The sequence below is a fragment of the Hypomesus nipponensis genome, chromosome 23 (assembly GCF_054491055.1).
Source record: "Hypomesus nipponensis isolate SF chromosome 23, ASM5449105v1, whole genome shotgun sequence".
Lineage (NCBI taxonomy): Eukaryota > Metazoa > Chordata > Actinopteri > Osmeriformes > Osmeridae > Hypomesus > Hypomesus nipponensis.
In genome coordinates this window covers 24,993,363-25,014,396 of record NC_140383.1, presented here as the reverse complement: position 1 = coordinate 25,014,396, position 21,034 = coordinate 24,993,363, and the positions used below count along the sequence as shown (strand labels likewise).

The 21,034-nt window shown below is 48.4% G+C and overlaps 1 protein-coding gene across 2 annotated transcripts; it reads right to left on the bottom strand.

Moving 5' to 3' along the window:
• Positions 1 to 852: 852 nt before the first annotated feature.
• acvr1c (activin A receptor type 1C) lies at positions 853 to 19,947 on the bottom strand. Of its 2 annotated transcripts, none has more exons than XM_084688644.1 (9): positions 19,757 to 19,947; positions 16,032 to 16,259; positions 7,074 to 7,316; positions 6,119 to 6,349; positions 5,487 to 5,654; positions 4,049 to 4,205; positions 3,486 to 3,610; positions 3,109 to 3,239; positions 853 to 3,003 (listed from the first exon to the last, which is right to left on the bottom strand). In XM_084688644.1, exons 1-9 carry the CDS (start codon positions 19,824 to 19,826, stop codon positions 2,878 to 2,880), a joined length of 1,479 nt encoding a protein of 492 aa, XP_084544770.1. In that variant the 5' UTR covers positions 19,827 to 19,947; the 3' UTR covers positions 853 to 2,877. The 2 variants fall into 2 exon arrangements, with proteins under 2 accessions (XP_084544770.1, XP_084544771.1); XM_084688645.1 differs by having other exon boundaries at positions 2,912 to 3,003; positions 3,092 to 3,239.
• Between the last annotated feature and the right edge of the window lie 1,087 nt (positions 19,948 to 21,034).

Sequence of the window (21,034 nt, the reverse complement as noted above, 5' to 3'; positions counted from 1 at the left end):
TTCCATCCCTCCATGTCCTCTACAGTTACCTTACAAGCTAGGCTACAACCCTTAGCAACGCCAATGGAGATACCGCTGGGCTTTCCGGCCCAACATGGACCTCGTAACAGCAACTGTGAGCTACTTAGATTGACTGACAGACTGATTAGTTTGTTTTAGTTTCTCATCCATGTAAGTTAGAAATAGCCTACTATTTGAATTGACAGAGATGTGAATAGACTAGAGGAATGAATGCTAAATCCCCTCGTAACGCCAAGCCTGACATCAGAAAGAAGAACGAGGCATTGTGTCCTACTTGAGAATTTTTTGTTTGATTATAAAGAGGCTTTGTGCTTGTTAGAGACTGATAATGAAATTAACACGAAAAGAGTCGCTGGTTCTCGACGTTTTTCTCAGGACGTCATTGTGGTGAGGGAAGGCGGAATTGACACTCGTTTTCTAAAACATGTAACTGACACAGCGTTATCCCCCGTATCTCCTCTCACCTTGCAGAAAAAACTGTTAGGCCAACATTAGGTTTAGCGACTTGTCTGACTCATATGTGTAGTGCTGACAGCCAAAGTGAAGACAATTCACTTCCTCGGTTTAACGGACACACAACTTAGCATCAAACTTGCTGTAAACAGTTCAGACCCATATGTGCATGAGTCACGCCAGAGGTAAAAAAAAAAAAAAAAAAAAAAAAGGGGTCTCATTTCAGGTGACAAACTTGGGCACGATTTCACAGAAATACGCCCTTTCTTATAATATGTAATTTGGTATGGAAAATTACATTTAATAACCATTAGCCTGTATTGTGCGTCATGATCTAAATAACCATCAGATATTCATTTAATGAACCAGTCAATGAAATTAAACCTGAAACATGAAAAATATTTTATTGACTCACTGATGTCACACATTGACTATTAAATAGTGCATGAATGAAAGCCATCGTAATGAAGATTTAGTCTAGACGAAAACCACATACTCCATTACACAATGTACAGTGGTTACCTTTGTCAAAACAAAATATTATACGAACTCACCAGAGGATGTAAAATCCAACAATAATCTTCTTTATAAAAGTCACATGATCTTACCAGGGCAGGCAATTTTTTTGTGTCAGACACTATCGAAAACAATTAACCCCAGTAAGAATTGAAATGAATATTTTTCTCGTATCTTTGGAATGACTGATGGTTTTATAAGCCAAACTAGTACACGCCATCTGTAAGTACAACTGTCTCACATTTCTCAGAGTGGGCAGCTTTTCATTTTTTTTGTTTTTTGTTGAGAAAACTGACTCAAACATATAGGCCTCGTGACATCAAAAGCTTAACTTTGCAATTTTACCAACTTTATGCAAACGTTAACACTTGATACAGGCAAAGCGTTTCAAACTGCAATACTGCATTCTCACATAATTAGTACAATAAAACACTCAGTAAAACAATAATTGTTCTTATATACAAAACAGCAACATAAAATGACAGACATGTGCAGATATCAGACCAGCTAGTATGGTATATCTGATAGTATAGTATAGCAGTACAGTAGCTCATTATAATTATGTAATCATTTTAACAACTAGTGATCCAACTTCGATTATGCTAATCAATGTACTGCCACCTATCATGGTAGCCTACTCCTCAACACCCTCTCCTTAATGAAAAATGCTAATGTGCACTATGGTGATTTTACACAGCTCATCAGCATTTGCAATGATATCAAAGTAAACATTCAAGGAGAATCTGGTCCTCATAAAAAACACGCACAGTTATTAGGGTTAAGTGGCGCTATCAACCTTTTGGTTTGTTGTTTGTTCACAAGTGGTGTCCCACACCAGTAATGGTGTTCACAAGTTCACCCATTGTGCTCAAAACTCAAATCTGTCCTCACAACATAAAATCCCTCTTTTGTAGACTCATACAAATGAAACAAATAGGATCCATAAACAAAGAAAGCACAGCAGCATATGTTTTGAGTAATTCTGTATTGAAATATTGAATTTTTGTCAGTTATGTAAAGTTATTATATACAGCTTTACAAGTGCACCTTGAAGAAAGAGTGCACCGCTTTGAGAATCTTACAGCAGCAATTCTTATCTGCAGTATACAAATATTATTTTTTTAAGATATGTTTTCACATAGGCATTTTTATAGTCAGTCTACAAAAAAGTGCAGCATTATATTAAAGGCTTTGGATATATCATAATATTCATATAGAATCATTCTATCATTTAGTAAATCCTATTTTTCGATTTTCTTGTCTATCAATCTCTCTCTTACATATAGTACCACTGGCTGTTTAGCACATTTGAATGTTGTTTAACACTGATTTCTACAAATGGACGTGGTTGGGTTTCTAATACTAATGTGTAGTTTTGTCATCAGGCATTCTGACTTATCCTCTGGTAGTTGGGCGATAGGTGAACCAGTGTAACAGTAGTCTTGTTTGCGTCAACTGTTTACACATGTCTCCTGTACAATCAGGTAAGAAGTTACTCAGTAACATTCACAGCTAGCCTAGCACAATATTGATAAATACAGTATATGGCACAAAGCAGTTAAATGTGCAACTTCAAGCTTTGGGCACTTAAAACATGTGTGAGGTAGCAAAGAAATCTGTACATTGTGTTTCTCATCCATCTCCTGACAGGTCACAGCGTAGTTCGTTCCTACTTCCTGTGGTTGGGCCAATTAAGTTCTGTCACTTCCTGTAAGGTGTGAAGAGACTCCTCCCACAATCCTCTGGCATCCTGAGCTGAGCATTCTCATTGCTGCTTCCTGTTGATGGCATGGACACCACGCAGTGACCTGGGTGACCAGAGTTTTCTTTTTTTCTCCAGACAGTCCGGGTGAGTTGGGGCCACAGCGCCAGCATGTGGCCAGGTGGCTAATCTTTGATGTCCTTCATGACATTCACCTGGGCCACCGTCTTCTTGACGCGCAGCGCCGTGAGCCGGGCGGCCGCGCTGGCGTAGCAGCACTCCCTCATTACCTTCCCCATCACCCTCAGAGCCTGCACACAAGCACACCTGTCAGTCACCCCCATCACCCTCAGAGCCTGCACACAAGCACACCTCCATCAGCACTCCCATCACCCCCACCTCTGAGCGGTGCTCACCTCACAGCTCTGCCACTGGTTGGGGATGCTTGGCCGCTGCTTCTGGTCACACACCACTCTCCTCATGTCGTCCACAGATGGGTCTGAAGGCACTAAGTCATAATAAGGCAACTGGAAATCTTCATGAATTCCTATCAAAATGAAGACAGACTTTATTTAGACAAAATTACAAATTTTCTGTCAGTTTCCACCATGTAGACAGGGTTAGGGTTAGAGACAAAAAACATCACAGTGACTCACTGTGTCATTAATCTTGCAATTGGAGCTACTTTAGTCATGTTCCCAGTGTGAATTAGGTAAGGTTATGTGAATGCAGTACAGCGTGTGTGTGTGTGTGTGTGTGTGTGTGTGTGTGTGTGTGTGTGTGTATAACACACCCCTGACAGAGCACCTCCGGGAGAGTTCCCAGAACACCAGGCCTAAGGCGTAGATATCCGCCCGCTTGAAGGACTCAAAGCTGGTCATATTGATGGAGTCATCCAGGATCTCTGGGGCCATGTACCTGCAGGGGACAAACTTGTTAAAGCTAATGAAGAAGACCAGCAGGAGAAGGACAATCCATAGTCTCTTCCTCAGGACATAGACTCCCTCCTGGTCAGCAGCTGGCCACAAACAGCGTATGGTGGCCTAAGAATAGCTGGACATTCTGGAGGCCCACGGTGATGTTAGACACCTGTCAGATAGACAGAGCTTCAGAAACAGAGCAGTTCCGGGGCAGACTACTGTAGAGGGGGAGCCCTCCTGCTCTGGAGCCCTCCTGCTCTGGAGCCCTCCTGCTCTGGAGCCCTCCTGCTCTGGAGCCTTCCTGCTCTGGAGCTTAGGATTCTTTATAAGCTGTGCCATTTCAGGAGGTAAAGTGTCTCCCATGGTTAACGTATCTAGGCAACAGTGTTTTTGCTGTTGTCAGGTGTGGCTGTTGTCAAGTGTGGCTGTTGCGTACCTCTTGGTCCCCACTCTGTGATTGGACGGGATGTCGATGGTGTTGGTGGTTGAGTCGTGCTTGACAGCCAGGCCCAGGTCTGCAATGACAGCTGTGCCGTTCTTTTTCACCAGAATGTTCTTAGACTTGATGTCCCTGTGTGCGATGGCAGGCTTCCCTGTGGACAGATAAAACAGCCTGATTAGACACACATTAAAACACACACCACCTGATTAGACACACTTTAAAATACACGTTTTTTTGAGAATAGCGCATCTATATTTCGCCAATCAACGTTCTGAAGCTCCCCTCGTTATGAAGAGCATTCTGAAGTGATCTGCTTCCTGGGCTGAATGCAGCACTGATGATAAGATGTGACCTCACATCAACACAGGCATGCTTTGTTTGTGTACAGCTCTAATTGGAGCAGCGAGATGGGCATGAGGAAGAGGACAGATGAGTGCAGGTGGGGAGTGAGATCTAACCCTAACCCTCAGCTGGAGGAGTCATTGTGAAAGAGGCTGGAATTTTTGAAACTTCTTATTGACTTGTCGTGGACACTTGAACATTCTTATCGCTGTCAGGCAACCGTGGAAACCACCTCAGGTCAGGGCCAGAGGTGGTCAGTGTGTCGTAATGCTCCAAATGAACATGTGACTGTGCTCTGTCACTCTCCTGCTGCTCCTCAGCAACCACACAAGAAGCCATGTTTTGGTTTAGTTCTAATCATCTTGTTTTCTTGCCCAACTTTCTTGTAAACTTGTGTTATTTGAATGACTCACTGCCACCAGCCATGGCATCAGCCAATAAGTGTTATCGAGGCTTTGTGCACAACCCACTTGCAGAGGCAATAGTAGATCTGTGGACTGTTCTGGAAGTACCTGTCCTGAAAGAACTGCTGCCATGGTGGGCTGGGTGCCTCATGTACAATACTGTACATACATTCTGATTCTTAGGAATGGTTTGCTGAACCCAATGCTAGTTTCCTCAAGGATCACAATTACTCTTGCTTAGAGGCTTGTTGCTCTTGTTGGTTAGTGGTAGCTGATTTAAACTGTTGTATCCGCTGCAAAATATTCAATTTTAGTTAATCTTATTTTTATTTTACTGTTGCTTGCTTTTCTACAGTTACACTTGCACTTAGAGATTGTTGTTTAATTGTAACTTGCTTAACTACATGCTCTTATGGTTTTTCCCTTTGGCACTTATTTTTTAATTGTTCACAATGTGTGCTTCTTGTTTTGGCTACCCGGAATGCTTTGGGGCTATCTTGTTGTTATTATCAGTGACCTATGCACTTTGTAAAGCTCTCTCTTGGAAGTTGCTTTGGATACAAGCGTCTGCTAAATGAATAAATGTAAATGTAAATATTTTGGCTTCCTGTTTGGCAGTGGTGGCCTTTAAATGAAAAGTCTCCCTCCCCCGTCCCATTTGTGTAGTACGAGACAGAGACACTCACCCTGGGTGCCAATGATCTCCATGTGGAGGTGAGCCAGTCCGCTGGCAATGGACAGAGCCAACAGCATCATGTCCTGCACAGAGACAGTGTACCTGTTCAGGTAGTCAAACAGTGAGCCAGGTTCGTGGTATTCAGACACGAGCCAAAGCTGGGTCCAGGAGCCGTTATCTGTGTCACACACAGAGGGCACAGGTCACACACAGCGTACAGACTGGGTTCAACAGGTCACACAGCCTACAGACAGGGTTCAACAGGTCACACAGCCTACAGACAGGGTTCAACAGGTCACACAGCCTACAGACAGGGTTCAACAGGTCACACAGCCTACAGACAGGGTTCAACAGGTCACACAGCGTACAGACAGGGTTCAACAGGTCACACAGCCTACAGACAGGGTTCAACAGGTCACACAGCCTACAGACAGGGTTCAACAGGTCACACAGCCTACAGACTGGGTTCAACAGGTCCAAACTACTTTTTTAGTAAAACAGGAAACTAGCGCAAGTAGTTCTAAGACATTGTGTGGTTGCTTAGAAACTGTTTCCCTAATAACCTATGTTTTGTTGGTAGTTTACGGCGAAAAGAACATTGCAGGTATTCAAATCGGACAATTCAAAGACTGAGTTTGAGACCTTTGTTGTCGGCGGCTATGAAGCCAAGGATGTTCTCGTGACGCAGCATTATGGTCTGGTAGATCTCCGCCTCGCGGAACCAAGACCTTTCGTCTCTGGAGGAGAAGATCTTCACCGCAACGTCCTCTCCTCGCCACTTCCCACGCCACACCTCTCCGAAGCGCCCCTTCCCGATGGTCTCCTGCAGCACGATGGTGCGGGCGATGGTCCTCTGAACCAGGAGTGGGAGGCCTGAGGAAACAGGACCACACGAGCCTGAACACATTTAGATCCAACTAGGCGCTTTGTGTGTATGCTCACTATTGTGAACTGCACTGTATGAAATCCACCTCACTATTGTGAACTGCACTGTATGAAATCCACCTCACTATTGTGAACTGCACTGTATGAAATCCACCTCACTATTGTGAACTGCACTGTATGAAATCCACCTCACTATTGTGAACTGCACTGTATGAAATCCACCTCACTATTGTGAACTGCACTGTATGAAATCCACCTCACTATTGTGAACTGCACTGTATGAAATCCACCTCACTATTGTGAACTGCACTGTATGAAATCCACCTCACTATTGTGAACTGCACTGTATGAAATCCACCTCACTATTGTGAACTGCACTGTATGAAATCCACCTCACTATTGTGAACTGCACTGTATGAAATCCACCTCACTATTGTGAACTGCACTGTATGAAATCCACCGCAATAGACTAAATAATTATCACATTTGTTTTCTGTTTGTCTATATCAAGGGACCAACCAGTACATAATTCTAACAGACAATAAATAGCATCCTGGACACAGTTAATGACTATGATGCCTGGTGATCACCCTCTTCCTGTGTTTCTACATGAGCACAAACAATGAAAAACTGATTTGCACATTGTATGTGTGTGTGTGTTTGCGTGTGTGTGTTTGTGTGTGTTTGCGTGTGTGTGTGTGTGTGTTCTCACCTGATCCGGAGCCAGAGGAACTCATGTCATAGATGAGCTCTTTGAGACACTTGTCAGGAGCCATGAGGGTGTGGTCCTCCAGGGCCTCCTCTGCATCCTGCTTGTGTGCCTGGCGGTAGGCGCAGCGTGGGCCCTGCAGCACGCACACACCCAGCATGGCGCCCACACACAGCAGGCACGACGGCACCAAGATGGCTGCCGCAAGCTCCAGCTTGCCCCAGCCAGGCCCCTCCGAAGGCTTCTCTGTGGACGACACAACCACACACACACAACCACACACACACACTCTGTTGGTTAAGATAATATCAATCTGAGCACTCAAAATAACACAATGATCACACACACTTCCATAGTTGGTTTAATAATAAAAAATAATCAAATATAAATGAAAAAACATCACCAGACATCTACACAACCGTTTAACTAAGAATCTAAACAGCACTGCAGCTGCTCCCTCTAGTGGTCTTGTTGAACCACTTCATACCATAAACCATACAAGCTCCTACACCAGACACTGTTTATTCATATATACTATTAAACACAATTCAGATAAACAACAACCAAGAATATGTGTATGACGGCAGAATCTATTATGTTACCAGTCAACTGAGACTGGACCAACCTTTCAAACACCTTAATACGTTTGTAAAATGAACACAACTCAGCTAATCTATAACCAAGAGAGACACATAGATCAGAACTGAGAATGTGCCAGATGCAAAGTTAATGCTGTCAATTGAACAACAGATTTGGAAGAAAAAAAATGTTTCTCTGCTTCCAAAATGCCAGGAGTTTTCGACACTGGCCATCAATATTCTGAGGCAATCAGACTGGCCTCCAACATTGAAAGACTGAGAGGCTGGATTTTACTGGATGTAAATTGCCTTTTTTCTTTGAATGCAGTGCCATGCATTTTAATGCCTGAAAATGCATTTTAATGATTTCTATTCAGACAGTCAAACCTCCTTTCCTGACCTGTCCCACCTGGTTCACCCTCCCCACAACAACCTGGGAAAATAACAAGCAACATTTGTCTCTGTCCTTGCTCTGGATAAAGCCAACTAGGCAATAAACAACACATTCAGGGGCACTAAAATGATATAACATGTCTTGATGACAGAAAAACGTCCGGGGATTAGAGAAACCATGCTTCACGAGACCTCGGGTCTTCATTCTTTTACTGTGCTAGCACATGATGAGCCTCAGGAGACCTTGGCCACGAAAGTTCCAAAAGTCTCGGCTAAAGTGCAGTCCTGTTTCTTTTTCCTTGACCTTTTGATCCTTTTCAAATCTTTCAGTCTCCCAACAAGTTTCTCCATCAATTAAGAGGAATAACGACTTGCAACATCTCTTCCAGGTCAAGTTACACAGGGTCAGATATGTCTGGTCTTTCCTAATGTACCCCTGCCCTTCAACCTACTCTACCACCATGTCCAACCAGGGCAAAGTAGACCACAGCATTGTACTGAACAACAGGAAGTAGGTTTGTCTCCTACTCTCGATCCACAGTTAAAGCCTTCGAAAAGTGTGCCTCATTGAAGAATTTGCTGCTATCGAGCAACACTTCCAATACATAGATATAGAATCTTCTCCATGTCAGGTTGTTCTAAATTGATCTGGTCTTCCTTTTGGGCTGACACAGACCTCGTTCAGGAACTTCTGTTTTCAACACATGGACCCCGTCAACCATACCCACTTTCAAATCTGTTTTGCGTATCAAGCAGTTCCTGGTAACTACATTATCAAGCAGTTCCTGGTAGCTACTTTGGGAACAGCAAGGGCAAGGGCAGCTATCTGAAGAGCAATCAATCACTTCTGACATGTATTCAAACTTTTCCTTCATCTTCAGTCCATTTCCCCTATCTCCATACAGTAAGAGTGTAGTTGCATGTGACAGAACTGTCGACACACTAACCAAATGTATGGAAATAGATGTCATTGGTTTAAAAATAAGGTGCTGTGTCCTTTCAACGTCCTCCAGTACTAACTCTGATGTCACAGTCTGACTTGTGTGTTTGGCTGGGGCAGGCAGACCACCCAAGGGCAGGAAGGCAGACCACACTGGGGCAGACAGACCACACTGGGGCAGGCAGACCACACAGGGGCAGGCAGGCAGACCACACAGGGGCAGACAGACCACACTGGGGCAGGCAGACCACACAGGGGCAGACAGACGACACAGGGGCAGGCAGACCACACAGGGGCAGACAGACCACACAGGGGCAGGCAGACCACACAGGGGCAGGCAGACGACCCAGGGGCAGACAGACCACACTGGGGCAGGTAGACGACACAGGGGCAGGCAGACAGACCACACAGGGGCAGGTAGACCACACATGGGCAGACAGACAGACCACACAGGGGCAGGCAGACCACACAGGGGCAGACAGACCACACAGGGGCAGACAGACCACACAGGAGCAGACAGACCACACAGGAGCAGACAGACCACACAGGGGCAGGCAGACCACACAGGGGCAGGCAGACCACACAGGGGCAGACAGACAGACCACACAGGAGCAGACAGACCACACAGGAGCAGACAGACCACACAGGGGCAGACAGACAGACCACACAGGGGCAGGCAGACCACAAAGGGGCAGACAGACCACAATTTACATTCATTCAACATGTGTTTGGTATGTAGGCAAAATGAAGACTGGGATATCTTAATGAAAATCTAAACAGTAAAACCAGAGTAAGTCTACAGAGACTAGAATATTTGGAACCAGATAACCCCATAGGGGAAAGACAGTAATTGAATGGTGGAACAACACCCAACACAGGATGACAAATACATGACAGAATCACCCCCTGCTCAATCTCCAGTCTTCCAACCAAACAGTTTCATGAACATGGACGTAGCTTGGTACGACCATGCTATCCATGGCTTCTCCTTAAGTGCCTTTTAAACATGACCCTCTGTATTTACACTCTGCCCTGCACACTCCTCGTCATCTGGAAGGACTCGGGTGTCTGTGTGCCTCTGCATACAATCAATGTGGTAACCAGGGGAACAGGTCGTATTGGGCTAAGCCCAAGGCGCTGGAGGACAAATCACCCCCTCACCTCCACCAGACCAGACTCCCTCACCTCCACCAGACCAGACTCCCTCATCTCCACCAGACCAGACTCCCTCACCTCCACCAGACCAGACTCCCTCATCTCCACCAGACCAGACTCTCCTACCTCCACCAGACCAGACTCCCTCACCTCCACCAGACCAGACTCCCTCACCTCCACCAGACCAGACCAGACTCCCTCACCTCCACCAGACCAGACTCCCTCACCTCCACCAGACCAGACTCCCTCACCTCCACCAGACCAGACCAGACTCCCTCATCTCCACCAGACCAGACTCCCCTACCTCCACCAGACCAGACCAGACTCACTCACCTCCACCACACCAGACTCCCTCACCTCCACCAGACCAGACCAGACTCCCTCATCTCCACCAGACCAGACTCCCTACCTCCACCAGACCAGACCAGACTCCCTCACCTCCACCAGACCAGACTCCCTCACCTCCACCAGACCACACCAGACTCCCTCATCTCCACCAGACCAGACTCTCCTACCTCCACCAGACCAGACTCCCTCACCTCCACCAGACCAGACCAGACTCCCTCACCTCCACCAGACCAGACTCCCTCATCTCCACCAGACCAGACTCCCTCACCTCCACCAGACCAGACCAGACTCCCTCACCTCCACCAGACCAGACTCCCTCACCTCCACCAGACCAGACTCCCTCATCTCCACCAGACCAGACTCCCTCACCTCCACCAGACCAGACCAGACTCCCTCACCTCCACCAGACCAGACTCCCTCACCTCCACCAGACCAGACTCCCTCATCTCCACCAGACCAGACTCTCCTACCTCCACCAGACCAGACTCCCTCACCTCCACCAGACCAGACCAGACTCCCTCACCTCCACCAGACCAGACTCCCTCACCTCCACCAGACCAGACTCCCTCACCTCCACCAGACCAGACCAGACTCCCTCATCTCCACCAGACCAGACTCCCCTACCTCCACCAGACCAGACCAGACTCCCTCACCTCCACCACACCAGACTCCCTCACCTCCACCAGACCAGACCAGACTCCCTCATCTCCACCAGACCAGACTCCCCTACCTCCACCAGACCAGACCAGACCAGACTCCCTCACCTCCACCAGACCAGACTCCTTCACCTCCACCAGACCAGACCAGACTCCCTCATCTCCACCTGACCAGACCAGACTCCCTCATCTCCACCAGACCAGACTCCCTCACCTCCACCAAACCAGACTCCCTCACCTCCACCAGACCAGACTCCCTCATCTCCACCAGACCAGACTCTCCTACCTCCACCAGACCAGACTCCCTCACCTCCACCAGACCAGACCAGACTCCCTCACCTCCACCAGACCAGACTCCCTCACCTCCACCAGACCAGACCAGACTCCCCTACCTCCACCAGACCAGACCAGACTCCCTCACCTCCACCACACCAGACTCCCTCACCTCCACCAGACCAGACCAGACTCCCTCATCTCCACCAGACCAGACTCCCTACCTCCACCAGACCAGACCAGACTCCCTCACCTCCACCAGACCAGACTCCCTCACCTCCACCAGACCAGACCAGACTCCCTCATCTCCACCAGACCAGACTCCCTACCTCCACCAGACCAGACCAGACTCCCTCACCTCCACCAGACCAGACTCCCTCACCTCCACCAGACCAGACCAGACTCCCTCATCTCCACCAGACCAGACTCTCCTACCTCCACCAGACCAGACTCCCTCATCTCCACTAGACCAGACCAGACTCCCTCACCTCCACCAGACCAGACTCCCTCATCTCCACCAGACCAGACTCCCTCACCTCCACCAGACCAGACCAGACTCCCTCACCTCCACCAGACCAGACTCCCTCACCTCCACCAGACCAGACTCCCTCATCTCCACCAGACCAGACTCCCTCACCTCCACCAGACCAGACCAGACTCCCTCACCTCCACCAGACCAGACTCCCTCACCTCCACCAGACCAGACTCCCTCATCTCCACCAGACCAGACTCTCCTACCTCCACCAGACCAGACTCCCTCACCTCCACCAGACCAGACCAGACTCCCTCACCTCCACCAGACCAGACTCCCTCACCTCCACCAGACCAGACTCCCTCACCTCCACCAGACCAGACCAGACTCCCTCATCTCCACCAGACCAGACTCCCCTACCTCCACCAGACCAGACCAGACTCCCTCACCTCCACCAGACCAGACTCCCTCACCTCCACCAGACCAGACTCCCTCACCTCCACCAGACCAGACTCCCTCACCTCCACCAGACCAGACCAGACTCCCTCATCTCCACCAGACCAGACTCCCCTACCTCCACCAGACCAGACCAGACTCCCTCACCTCCACCACACCAGACTCCCTCACCTCCACCAGACCAGACCAGACTCCCTCATCTCCACCAGACCAGACTCCCTACCTCCACCAGACCAGACCAGACTCCCTCACCTCCACCAGACCAGACTCCCTCACCTCCACCAGACCAGACCAGACTCCCTCATCTCCACCAGACCAGACTCTCCTACCTCCACCAGACCAGACTCCCTCATCTCCACTAGACCAGACCAGACTCCCTCACCTCCACCAGACCAGACTCCCTCATCTCCACCAGACCAGACTCCCTCACCTCCACCAGACCAGACCAGACTCCCTCACCTCCACCAGACCAGACTCCCTCACCTCCACCAGACCAGACTCCCTCATCTCCACCAGACCAGACTCCCTCACCTCCACCAGACCAGACCAGACTCCCTCACCTCCACCAGACCAGACTCCCTCACCTCCACCAGACCAGACTCCCTCATCTCCACCAGACCAGACTCTCCTACCTCCACCAGACCAGACTCCCTCACCTCCACCAGACCAGACCAGACTCCCTCACCTCCACCAGACCAGACTCCCTCACCTCCACCAGACCAGACTCCCTCACCTCCACCAGACCAGACCAGACTCCCTCATCTCCACCAGACCAGACTCCCCTACCTCCACCAGACCAGACCAGACTCCCTCACCTCCACCACACCAGACTCCCTCACCTCCACCAGACCAGACCAGACTCCCTCATCTCCACCAGACCAGACTCCCTACCTCCACCAGACCAGACCAGACTCCCTCACCTCCACCAGACCAGACTCCCTCACCTCCACCAGACCAGACCAGACTCCCTCATCTCCACCAGACCAGACTCTCCTACCTCCACCAGACCAGACTCCCTCACCTCCACCAGACCAGACCAGACTCCCTCACCTCCACCAGACCAGACTCCCTCATCTCCACCAGACCAGACTCCCTCACCTCCACCAGACCAGACCAGACTCCCTCACCTCCACCAGACCAGACTCCCTCACCTCCACCAGACCAGACTCCCTCATCTCCACCAGACCAGACTCCCTCACCTCCACCAGACCAGACTAGACTCCCTCACCTCCACCAGACCAGACTCCCTCACCTCCACCAGACCAGACTCCCTCATCTCCACCAGACCAGACTCTCCTACCTCCACCTGACCAGACTCCCTCACCTCCACCAGACCAGACCAGACTCCCTCACCTCCACCAGACCAGACTCCCTCACCTCCACCAGACCAGACTCCCTCACCTCCACCAGACCAGACCAGACACCTCATCTCCACCAGACCAGACTCCCCTACCTCCACCAGACCAGACCAGACTCCCTCACCTCCACCAGACCAGACTCCCTCACCTCCACCAGACCAGACCAGACTCCCTCATCTCCACCAGACCAGACTCCCCTACCTCCACCAGACCAGACCAGACTCCCTCACCTCCACCAGACCAGACTCCTTCACTTCCACCAGACCAGACTCCCTCATCTCCACCTGACCAGACCAGACTCCCTCATCTCCACCAGACCAGACTCCCTCAGCTCCACCAAACCAGACTCCCTCACCTCCACCAGACCAGACCAGACTCCCTCACCTCCACCAGACCAGACTCCCTCATCTCCACCAGACCAGACTCCCTCATCTCCACCAGACCAGACTCCCTCACCTCCACCAGACCAGACCAGACTCCCTCACCTCCACCAGACCAGACTCCCTCACCTCCACCAGACCAGACTCCCTCACCTCCACCAGACCAGACCAGACTCCCTCACCTCCACCAGACCAGACCAGACTCCCTCACCTCCACCAGACCAGACTCCCTCACCTCCACCAGACCAGACTCCCTCACCTCCACCAGACCAGACTCCCTCATCTCCACCAGACCAGACCAGACTCCCTCACCTCCACCAGACCAGACTCCCTCATCTCCACCAGACCAGACCAGACTCCCTCACGTTGTCACTCAGACTAACTGTGTTCATCCCTCCTCAGACTCTGGCTGAGTGTGTGTCAGTTATTACTGCGACAGAACAACACAACGTCTAACGAGAGCCTGTGATTGGTCGAGAAGCACGCAGAGGCCTGGCGTTCACTTTAAGCTTAAATCCTACAATTGTTTGGTTTGACTTCTGGTCGTCCATATAATCGTCCACTCACTGGAACTTTTTGATTTTCTCTACATTACAACCCAAAGTGAGAAAGTCAAACAGAAATGATGGCATTGAAGCAGCACAACATCTATTCCAGGACATTAAGGTATTATGATTCTGAAACTATATCCACTTTATATTGTCGTTCTGTTTGCTAGCCAGCCCCTTTGAAAGCAGATGATTATCGGTTGTAAATGTGAATTTGCTTCTAAATAACGAAACAGAATTTTCCTATTTTCTTTACTATGCTTAGTTTCATTTCATTGTGAATGCCTTTGTTAATCGCATTAGTTCAATCGCGGTAGCCTACTGCACTCTGTTGGATTATAAAAAGGACACCTGCAAAATGAAGGGAGCAAGCCAAAATGCGGCAAATTATTTTTTTCATTATTTGATGTTGAAATGCTTATCCAAACAATGTCAATTCCAGTACTGCACTCCGTTTGATTATATAGAGGACACATAAACTTGCAGAGTGCCTGGATCTTGAGTTGATTGTGGAAAACTAAACCCATTCTAATTTGTACACACTCCTGCCATTATTAGAGAGATACAGAAAACAACAAGCAACATCATCCACACAGACCACACAACATCCACACAGACCACACAACATCATCCATATGTGTTTGTGTGAGTGTGTGTGTGTGTGTGTGTGTGTGTCTGTGTGTGTGTGTGTGGGGGGGGGAGGTGAAAATAGATGTCTGAGCACAGTAAAACACACCACAATTGACAATCCCAAAGCTCTTCCACACTGAGTGTACAAGCCCTGCCAACACATCAGTCACCTGCAGCTTCAACCACCCCAACTCTCTCTAAGCCCCAGCCTACCTGCAACACAAAAGGCTTTGCACCCCACACTGCCCCATGCCTGAGGAGGGATTTATAAACCTGAGGGGAAGATCACACATTGGCCGTTGGTAACCTCTGCCAACAATATTATGTCACAGGATATGCGAGGAGGATCAGTGCTTAGCTTGTCTGGCCAGACTGCCTCAATCTAAGCACATCAAGCCATGGAGAGGAATCCCACGGCAACGGGTTGTTATTGACTGTGTGAAGTCACTTGTGTCTACCTCCACCCCTCCCTTCTCCCTCCACCCCTCCCTTCTCCGTCTCCACCCGTCCCTTCTCCCTCTCCACCCCTCCCTTCTCCCTCTCCATCCCTCCCTTCTCCCTCTCCACCCCTCGGTTCTTTGAAATACACTCAGCCTTGACAGGTGGTGAAGGAAACCGCTTGCTTCAAGGGGATTCAGACACAACTATGGTTGCAACTGCACCTAGCTCAACAGAATTCCCAACATCTCCACCTCTCACCATAGGCTTTAGGTTTAGGAAGTCTAGCGCCATCTCCACCACTGAAACACCATGGCACACGACAGAGGACCCTACCTTGATAGAGGTGCAGGTTCTCGTTGTTGCAGAAGTCAGTGAAGCAGCAGTTCCTCTTGGACACGTTCCGGGAGCTGTAGCAGTACACCTGGTTCTTCTTCTCAGCAGACAAGCAGGACTTGTCCGTCTCCTCCTTGCCGTCGATCAGCATCACAGAGTTCCAGCACGCCCCGTCAGCGCTGGTCTCACAGGTGTAGTTTTCACACAGCCGGCACACACACTTGAGAGCTGGAACACACGACGGCAGTACGTTAGCCTACAGCCCCCTTTGTCATGTGTCACCTCTGGATGCCTCGTGCTTCCAAGACAAACAGTCAACCCTTGGACCTCCACTGGCTCAGTGATATGGTGTGTGTGGTTCTCTCTCAATCCATATCCAGTGTAACTACCCTTTCTTCTAATCCTAAACAAACTTTCCATTCATCTGACCATTTCTTGTTGAAACAGAAGGGTAGAGTCCAGTGATGGTGCCAACCAACCACAGTCCTGTAAAGACCTCTTAGACTGGGGGACCATTTGGCTCTTTCAGGCAGAGAAGGTTCCTGTTATGTAACTCAGGTCTGTGGCCTTATTTGCTAGGAGAAACCAGAATAATGCCTCTTAGTTTAACACCCAGATAATCTAATGCTCTTCCTGGAGCTCCTGTCTTGCCTGGTAGGGCCATGTGAACTGCACAGGCAGTCTACTCCCTGATGTGACACCCACAGAACTGGATCAAGCATCTTTTTAGCTTTGCTTTGCCCAACATACTTGATTGAGAAGTGTTGCCATGCGCCTTATGAAAAAAATCAAAATCAGTAGGGTTAGGGTAGTTTTTAAGGCAGTTCTGCTGGTTCTAGTGTCATGGTTCTAGTGTCATCAAGGCCAGATTTGTACCCTAAAGGGGCCCTGGGCACTGAAGGCCCCCCCCCCCACACACACACACACACAATCATAATACATTTTTTGTAAACAACTTTGATTTTATTCTGATTGGATATCAAAAATCGAGGGCCAAGCAAGCCTTGTGTAGACTGTTTGCAAAAAAAATAATAAAAATGAACAAAAATCTCCGATCACGTAGGGCACGTCCCCAGATAGCCCGTATGGTAGATCCGGCCTCTGGACTCAGTCTGACAGCCTCCACTAAACTGGGGCTCTGTTAGGATCGCTCACAGAAACACTCCAGATCACCTCCAGTATTAATACAGATGACATTATCTTAATTTACTTTGTGGACAGACTGGGCAGATTATCCAAACTGGTATGTGTCAAGTCCTCAAGTCGAGACTGTCTAATTTGAATTATGGACATGAGGAATCTCTCTGGCCCCTGAGAGCTGTCAGAGCGTGTCTGCACTTGTCCCCCCCATCAGGAGATGAACAGAATGATCCACCGCAAATTGATTTCTGGTTCTACACCGCAAAGGGTAGAACCCTTTAGTGGAAGGGTTAGGGTTAGGATGTATGGTTAGGGTTAGGGTTAGGATGGACGGGCCAAAGGGATGTATGGGCCAAGTTCCCTTCTGCCATTAGGACTCTGTTTGCCCTCCTTCATCACTGTAAAAATCACAAGAATTTCAATAGAATGTTCTCAAGCACAGGGCCGGTCCTTCCTACAGGCGACATAGGCAGCCACCTAAGGCAGCATGAAGAGGGGGGCGGCATTTTCCCAAGAGCATCCATTAACTAACCCTCACGCACTACCAGCAGAGGGCGCTAACCACACCACGTCATATGTCCGTGTTGGGGTTGGGGGGGAAGCACCCCGATGTGCGCTCCCAGGGGGGTGGGGGGTGGGGTGGGGGTGCTGGGGATACATCTTGCCTCGGGTGCCAAATGTGCTAGGACCTATGAATACTGTGACCGCACCAGGAACTCAATCATGAAACCAGTTTATGAAACAAATTGTTGTTGTTTGGGAAACAGGGACAAGTCATGATACACTTGTCTTAAATACATCACTATGAAACTAATTGGAAATGGAAGCTCTGGTAGGGATCTCATTCATTGCAATATGCTTTTAACAATTTTAACCATGCTGCATAAATGGAAATTGGCAAAGTAAAGGTAAAAAAAACTTGAAATGACCAAATAATGTCCCTCAAACAACGTACTGTAAACTTTCTCTTAATATGTCACTGATAGATAATAATTAATAAATAATAGCTACTTTGTCTCCAGCTCTCTGGTCGTCATGTGTTCAGCACACATAGCAACAGTGTCTGACTTCTGGGAAAGACACAATGTAAATAGTCCCTGGAGGAGGTTCAGGCCATGCACATGCACACATCTCAAACCTGTATACTGATCACATCACAGCCTTGGTGTGTTATGTTGCCCACCCGTTAGTGTCTGTGAGAGAGGCCTGGCCCTGCTCTTCACAGGCCTGGCCCTCCTCTTCACAGGCCTGGCCCTCCTCTTCACAGGCCTGGCCCTGCTCTTCACAGGCCTGGCCCTGCTCTTCACAGGCCTGGCCCTGCTCTTCACAGGCCTGGCCCTGCTCTTCACAGACCTGGCCCTGCTCTTCACAGGCCTGGCCCTGTTCTTCACAGGCCTGGCCCTGCTCTTCACAGGCCTGGCCCTGCTCTTCACAGGCCTGGCCCTGCTCTTCACAGGCCTGGCCCTGCTCTTCACAGGCCTGGCCCTGCTCTTCACAGGACAGGCCCTGCTCTTCACAGGACAGGCACTGCTCTTCACAGGACAGGCACTGCTCTTCACAGGCCTGGAGGTTTCCAGCTAATTCCAGAAGGGTTTTACCAGACGTGATTGTCTGCATTTCAGAGTATAGAATAACCCTAACCCTAGAATACCTCGATATGGTAGAGGGTGACTTGAGAACCAAGAGAGAGAGGGATAGTTTGTTTTCTTACTGAAAAATGTCACATAGAGCTTTTTATTTTATGGATATGTTGCAGTTTAGTTATTACTATTTTATAATTTAAACACCATTTGACAAAATAATACACTGAACATTCTGTATTTATCTTGTTTTGTAAATAATTTGGTAATTAACTTCATACAGTAGCAAGACTCCAATCACTGTCTGCCACTCCTGATGAAAAATACCATCCTTGACAGAATAATCTTGAAGAAAAAGAACTGCAAGGAAAATCCTCCTGCCATCAAAGCTTTACATCATATACAAATATAGTATTTTTACATTGTTTAACAGACAACATATTTGTCTTATTTATGATACAGTATTCTGCAGTCAAGTTGCAACAAAAGTTGACAAATACAGTGATCCAGACCAACCTGAACCAATAGGGTCTGAACCATGACTGAACCACCTGTGTAACGACTGCAGCTCGCAGCACCTGTGAACGGCCCTGTAGTATTGTGATTATTATAAACGACAGTTGGCTACAGACGGATCTTTTGACACGCGCTTAAGATACTTTCCATTCAGTTATGTAAGATGACAGTTTAATTCCATAATGTTCAGGGTACACATATATGTTAACAGACTACAGACTATGTAGGCTGCTGTAACCGTGTGAATGTGAAGAACAAGAGTGTGTATTCAATCCACGCTGGGAAGCCTGACTGCCTTTAAGTTTCAAGTCCAAACGCAGGAACGGTGCAGAACGGCGTAGACTAGCTTAGGCTACCACCTAAACAACATAGTTTCTCCACAAGACCACGCAGACGATCACACAATAAAACAAGAACACACTCTAGATTTCGATGTTAAAAATGTAAACCCAGCTGAATCAAAGTAAGACCTGTAAAAGTATCCAGTACCTGTGGTAAGCTGTGCGACCGATAGAAATATCAACGCCGCTTGAAAGGTGTGATTCCTGGGACGAGTCATGGCCGGAGCAGCATCTGCTCGGTTTGCGGACACACTGCCTACACAGTTTCCCCCGAAAAAATCATTACACTTGCACAGTAAAGTCTGTCAACCACGCACACTCCGCATTGCCCCACACTCTAAATAACCGGAGAGAACCAAATACGCAATAGGCGATTTGCTCCGCCTCTGTCGACCGGAATTTAAGAGGATTACCGCTCCAGCCTACTGATACAGACATGTGAATGAAAGAGTGCTGAACGTCCTGAAGTGTCCGTTACAGCGTCAGTCCCTTAGCGGCGGCAAGGCACATGTTAAAGACTCAAAAGTAGGCTATTAATATTCCAGTCAGCAAAAAAAGTTAAAACTCATGTCTCTGCCCGTGCTCCTTTAATAAGTCGGTGTCTTGCAGTGGCTGTCAGTAGGACAGTCGGATAGCCACAATCTTCACCTTGTGATGAGCAAATGTGGATTAGAGTCGTGTTTTCCTCAATCTCACACCTGTTCACTTCAGACCCTGGCTGCTGACTCAGCAGACTGATCTCTCCTGCCAACAGCTGTACCGCCACAGCAGCAGAGGGTCAATGTTGTGACAAGTTCAACATCCATCCAGTGGAGTTAGCTTGGTAACTAGTAGACGGCAGATGTTCCGACCTGAAGTTGAAAATGCCTCATCCATTGTTACACCATGACCATCCAGCACAGGCTGCAATATATGAAAACAAATCCACACATATGAACACCCCTCCAGGACCCTGCTATATAGTCCCACCCAGCCCTGGACTGCAGGATCCTCAGCTCCTGGACAGGTTAGATGAGAGGCAGGGGTGGATCTACAGATTTTCATTCGGGGTGGCAATGGTATTTGTATTTTATTTTTTATTTATTCAAGACAGGGACAGCGCACAATAAAACATTAATCTTGTACAACAAGAGAATATGCATTGTTCCAGGTTCTGGCAGATTGCTATTTTCCACCTGTAGTCCCTGGGCAGGTTGAAGGTGCTGCTGGGTGGCCTCCTGGAGGCCAATCAAAACCCAAAGTAGGGGGGTACAGTACTCCCTATGGTAAATGATTATAACATTTTAGTTTAAATTAAACAGTAACATTAATATTATTTATTGAAATGTGTAATGTACAAATACATTTTTTCCATGGGAATAGTTAGCCTCACCGACCACCCTGCAGGCTGAAAGCAACTCCCTCCCATCAGTGGCGGATCTAAGGG